General features: G+C 49.5%; 1 protein-coding gene across 2 annotated transcripts in view; it reads left to right on the top strand.

Annotated features, from left to right (window-relative positions):
• Positions 1 to 5,349, top strand: part of ELP1 (elongator acetyltransferase complex subunit 1) — a 56,112-nt gene that overhangs the window by 47,695 nt on the left and 3,068 nt on the right. For both annotated transcript variants that reach the window (XM_004710957.2, XM_045296555.1), the window contains exons 34-36: positions 989 to 1,116; positions 1,866 to 2,020; positions 3,267 to 3,342. In XM_004710957.2, coding sequence (XP_004711014.1) covers positions 989 to 1,116; positions 1,866 to 2,020; positions 3,267 to 3,342 — 359 coding nt within the window. The remainder of the gene's footprint in view (positions 1 to 988; positions 1,117 to 1,865; positions 2,021 to 3,266; positions 3,343 to 5,349) is intronic.

The following is a 5,349-nucleotide window of genomic DNA, read 5'->3' as shown; positions in this document are numbered from 1 at the left end:
CCACTGGGTCGATTCTGACACAGCGGCCCTATGGGACAGGGCAGAACTGCCCAGTGGCTTTCCAAGTCGAGTTGGAAGACATTTTAAATATAGAATAAACCACTGCACTTTGTCCCAGCACAGCATTGGTCAGGTCACATCTGTGTGCACAGTTGTGTGCTGGTGTGCCTGGTTCAGTGCCTTTTGCCAACAAGACGTGAGGGACAGAAGCTGACCGTGCTCTTAGGAGACATGACAGAGTGCAAGGCTATGGACTTAAACTGTCTTGCACTTGGGATTCAGAGTGAGCTCTGAGGTTGTGTGGGGATCAGAAAGCGGGCAGGAAAGGCAACTCGGACTGTGACATTCAGAGTCCGGGCGGGGCCATCACACAATGTGTAGGGCAAAAGGAAAGAGCTCTGAGGCAGGAAAACAGATCCATGTGGCCCTCTGGGCTGAGCGTTGTGGTCTTTCAGACCCGCCAGCTGTCCCAGGGGAGTGAGAGGAGGCTGGCTGGTCCCAGAGGCTCACTGTGAGCTGGCATTGACTGAACAGTTGTGGTGGGGTTCTTTGGGAGGCAGGGGAGATAGGATTTATGTATTTTTAAAGTAATTTTTCAAATTCTGGTCTGGAGAGTATCTCCTGCAAAGACTTACAGTATTTTGCTCTTTAAATTTCTTTAGTTTCTTAGTTTAAAGTTCCATTTTCTTGATTATTTTTATTGTTCTAGCTCTTGTTGGACATAATCTCATTTGACTATCTTACCAAAACTTTGAGGCAAAATATCATCTTTCTTAAAGCTTGATTTTAAAAAGTTTTTTTTTTTTCCTTATTCTTCCCTGATCCTACAACTTCACCCCTCCCAATGTAGCATATGATGTTAGCCTTTGTTAACCATTTCCCCTCAATACACATACCGTTACAACACTTCTTGTGTGCTAGAAAGGTGGCCACCGTGTCGTGCGCACAGGGCGAGTCCCGTGGTAAACGTTTCTCTGACTTCTAACAGGCGATCGTCAAAGAATCGCCGCAAAGCGGAGCGCAAGAAGCACAGCCTCAAAGAAGGGAGTCCCCTGGAGGAGCTGGCGCTGCTGGAGGCACTGAGCGAGGTGGTGCAGAGCGTTGAGAAACTGAAAGGTAGATGCTTCTTGAATGCAGTTGTATTAGCACTTCACCCTCATGTCATACAATTCAGTCAGTCACATCAAGAAGAGCTGTACTGCCGTCACCACAGTCAGCTCTAGAACGGTTTCTTCTTCCCTGTGCTCACTGTTATTCGTGGTATTATTTTCTTCTCATTGTGGCACAAATAGACGCAACAGAACATTCTCTACTTCCACCACATCTGCTTGTGTAATTCCGGGTCGTTGATTGGACTCTTTGTGTTGTGCCACCGCTTCCTTTTCCAGGCTATGCCACCACCATTGTCGCACACTCAGTGCTTCTCACACCCTCTCTCCCTTCACCTATGGCCATGAACGGTGATGCCCACTCCTGTCTGCCCAGTACCCTGACCCACCTCATCGTAAATGGCACTGCAGACAGTGCAGGAGATGATTAAAATGCAGTGTAGAGAGAAAGCTGTGGGCAGAAAGCACATCCACCCTCCCGGCTGAGACTTCGGAGTCCTGCTCTACCTGGTCCCCAGCAGGCTGAACTGTGGGAGGAGCTCGAAGCCACGGCATGGGCTTGTGGAGGCTGCTTCCTGCGTGGCTTTCTTTTTAATAGTGCTTGTGCTGGATTGTCCCCGCATTTGGGAAGAAAGAGAGGCGGGAGGTATCCAGTTTAGTGCAGTAACAGTTATGTTTTTGCGTGGGGAAGAAACAGGGATGGCACTCACAACAGGGCTGGGACTTCTCTGACCGGTCTCTCTGATCTCTCTCTAGATGAGGTATCCCGCATTTTAAAGGTACTGTTCCTCTTTGCCTTTGATGAGCAAGCAAAGGAATTACAACAGGCCTTTGAAGATTCTCTGCAGCTGATAGAGAGGTCACTTCCAGAAATTTGGACTTTGGCCCACCAGCCGAGCTCCACCACCTCTGTAAGTGTTCTCAAAGGCAAGAGTCGTTTGTGCGTTGTTTGCACGGGTGATTACATGCGCCCAGCCCCTGAAAGCCCAAAGTGAAGCAACTACCCTGTTCGGAGGTGTGACGTCGTCCAGGGCACTTGTCTGCCTCAGGCCTCCAGATGTCGGCGGCAGGGCCGCAGCCCGACTTGGAGCCTCTCATCTCTCCTTTGGGAATTCGAGGATGGGTCAGAGCTCTTGAAACCAAGGACAGTTGTTTTGGGTTGTTTTTTTTTATTTAATGGAAAACGCGACTTGTCTCTTAAACTGTATTATTGTAATAAGTTTGTTAAGGAAGTTTAAGGTCGAGTCAGCCTCTTGTCCTGAGGGGTTTGGAAAAGCTAGTGACTCCATCAGGCTCCACTCACACAGAAGCCCGTGAGCTCCCGGAGACCGAGGAGAAGGGCAATCGAGCGCAGGAAGCATGTCGACGTGACTCGAGGGACGGCTCTGCCCTCGGTGCTGGGTCTGGTACTTGTGCAGGGTGCAAGGGGGCCGTGGAAGACCTTGGACACATGTGTTGCTTTTGAGTGTGTGCCAACAGGGCAGTGAAGGGGACACACCCGAGGGCAACTGGTGTGGGGCCAGAGGCTTGTGGCCAACATGAAAGCCTGTGCAGATTTTGCTTTCTGCCCCAGAATAGCCATGTTTGCCTTCACATAGAATATGTATACAATCTGTGGGTGTGGTTGATGCTGTGTATGTGTGTGTGTGCACGCGCGCGTGCATGCTGTAGCCTCATGGCATTGTTCCTCCTCACCCTAGAGAGTGGCTTGCATATTGGGGACCCACCCATTGCCATCAGTCCATTGTGGCTCATTTAGCAGCCCGATGTAGTGTTTATGAGACTGTAACTCTTTACAGGGGCAGACAGCTTCGTCTTTCTCCTGTGGAGGGGGTGGTGGACTTGAACCACTGGCCTGGCAGTTGGCAGTCTAGTGCTTATCTGACAGCTCATTTGAAAAGGGCCACTTATATCTTTGCAGATTGCCTTTCTCTGTTATGACCTCCTTGAGATTTAGAAGCCTGACATGAGATTGTGGAGAAACTAGCAAATTAAAATCCCTTAAGAAAAGAGAAATTACGGTGTTTGATACCATACCAGTAACAAGTGAGAGTTTACATGACAGGCTGTTTATTGCTGGTGGAGATTTGGCCTTTGGTACTTGCAGTGATTAGAAGTCTAGGATAATCTCGCTGACACGGTCTACTTTCTGCTTAGATTCTAGGTCCCAGTTCGACTGCAAACAGCATCATGGCCTCCTACCAGCAACAGAAGACTGCAGCCCCTGCTCTCGGTCAGTACCGGGCGTTCCTCTGTTAAGTCACTGCGGTGGGTGCGGTGCGGTGGCGCTCCAGCCAGCGGGAGCTTGCACGAGGAACTGCTCAAGACTCGAGATTGAGTCATGAGGGACAGGGAGAGGGGCTTGAGAGAGAAGACGTCCGGAGCGTCTCCACTGGCCAGTGTTTATTTCAAATGCAGGGGGAATTCTAGGGCACAATGACGCCAGGCCCAAGACGCTTTCGTGACTCCTAATTAACAAACATTCTCATATTCGAGCACACTTTGACCTGAAGGGAGGCTTGTCTGCAACTCGGAATCTCCGTATCACTCAGTGTTGGCCCCACGTCCCTGGAACATGCCCTCGCGGTTTGCTCAGTGTCTTCACCCAAGAAGGGGACCCGGTCGAGTCTCCCTGCACAGCACTCTACAGAAGGGTTATTCCGAGTGTTGAGAGGTAGGACGTCAGGTGAACCTTTCTAGTGGTGGAGGCAGGTTGGGGGAAGAAACCCACAACGTTTAACATAGTGTCATTTAGAAAATTTTACTGACAGTTCACACACACATCAGCTTACACAGTGTACATTTACATATCACTTCCAGAGACTGTTTGAGTCTTCATTCTTGACTGGTGGCACAATCATGCCGTTCATCTTGGGGACCTTTTAATAATCGTCGTTTTGACCTAGACCTTTTTCTTTTCGACTTTTAGGATTAACAGTATTATTTGAAGGCATAGCCCAAGAATCTTAACACTTTTGTGTCTTTCATAGTAGTTACACCTAACATATCATGTTTGCTTGTTGAGGGTAAGGTAGTTCTCCATTAGAGTGTACACCCGTAAAAGTTAAAAATGGGCTCACGTGGGGCACACTGGTGCGGATGGCCGGCGGTCCTCCTTCTGTGGTGGGTAGGGTCGCTGTGGGTCGGAACCGACTCAACGGCTCCTGACAACAGCAAGAGCCCCAAAGCTCTGCGGTCGCTGGTGAGTGGCCGGAGAAGGTTGTTTGCCCTTCAGGCGAATCAGTCAGGCTTTCCAACCTCTCAGCTTCTCAAGGGAGGAGACATTCTGAAATAATGGACAGTTTTCATGGCTGCTTTTTGCATTTCTAGCATTTGTGGGCAGTGTTCTGAGACTTTTCTCCATTTAAATGCTGCACTATAATGTTAGCGTTGTGATGGCATTTGAAGTAGCCATTGGGGAACCAATTCATCTTCACTGTGGAGACTTCCTTTGTTCCAGTCTCAGGTACCTCATTCATTCTGTGTCTCTCGCCTCTGCTGCATCCTGGGGCTGGCAAGCTGCTTTTGGACCAATCCCAAGATAGACACTGATATCCAGAGGCAGGTTGCATTGTTGCCCAGTCCACTGTGCTTTCTGCCCTGGTGTTTTTCTCCTGGGTCTAGTGCAGATGTGCAGGTCACCTCCAGTCAGACCTTCCCTGGAGGACTGTGGCCAACTGACCCTCATCAAAGAGTGCCTTCCCCCTCCAGCTGAGCCCAAGACTGTCGTGGGGCAGAGGGTGCGAGGTCCCTATTACATGAGTAGTTATTGTCAGAGTCCTGTAGTTACACGGTTGGGTAGGAAAATCTTATAATGCAAGCCTTTGAGGGGGCTTCAAAAAGTTCATGGGAAAATTCCTTTCATTTTTCCACAATGTTTTGAACATCCCCTTGTAAGCACAAGAAGTTAGTGCAGCTCAAATGCTGGTCAGCTGCCGAGGGCTTCCCCAGCCCTCAGGGGTTATGGGTGCTCACACATGCCAGGAGGGCATTCTGGGAGCTCTGGAGCTTTTCTCTGCCAGTTTTATGGTGCAATGGGAGGAGGATTGCACAGTAAATTGCATGTCCTGCTGCAGTGGGAGTACTGAAATGGAGCCAGTGATCTGAAGTCCAGGCATCACAGCCGAGTTAGGCTTGTTACGTTGATAACAAAGTGCTTCACTTAAAGGTCTGACGACCAGCGGACTGAGGAGGCCTTGGACAGATAGACAAAGCAGTCCAAGTATTTTTGTTTTAAGAT

This window comes from Echinops telfairi, unplaced genomic scaffold (assembly GCF_000313985.2).
Source record: "Echinops telfairi isolate 266 unplaced genomic scaffold, ASM31398v2 ScPeMD7_7410;HRSCAF=8448, whole genome shotgun sequence".
Taxonomy (NCBI): domain Eukaryota; kingdom Metazoa; phylum Chordata; class Mammalia; order Afrosoricida; family Tenrecidae; genus Echinops; species Echinops telfairi.
This window is presented reverse-complemented; position numbering and strand designations above follow the sequence as displayed.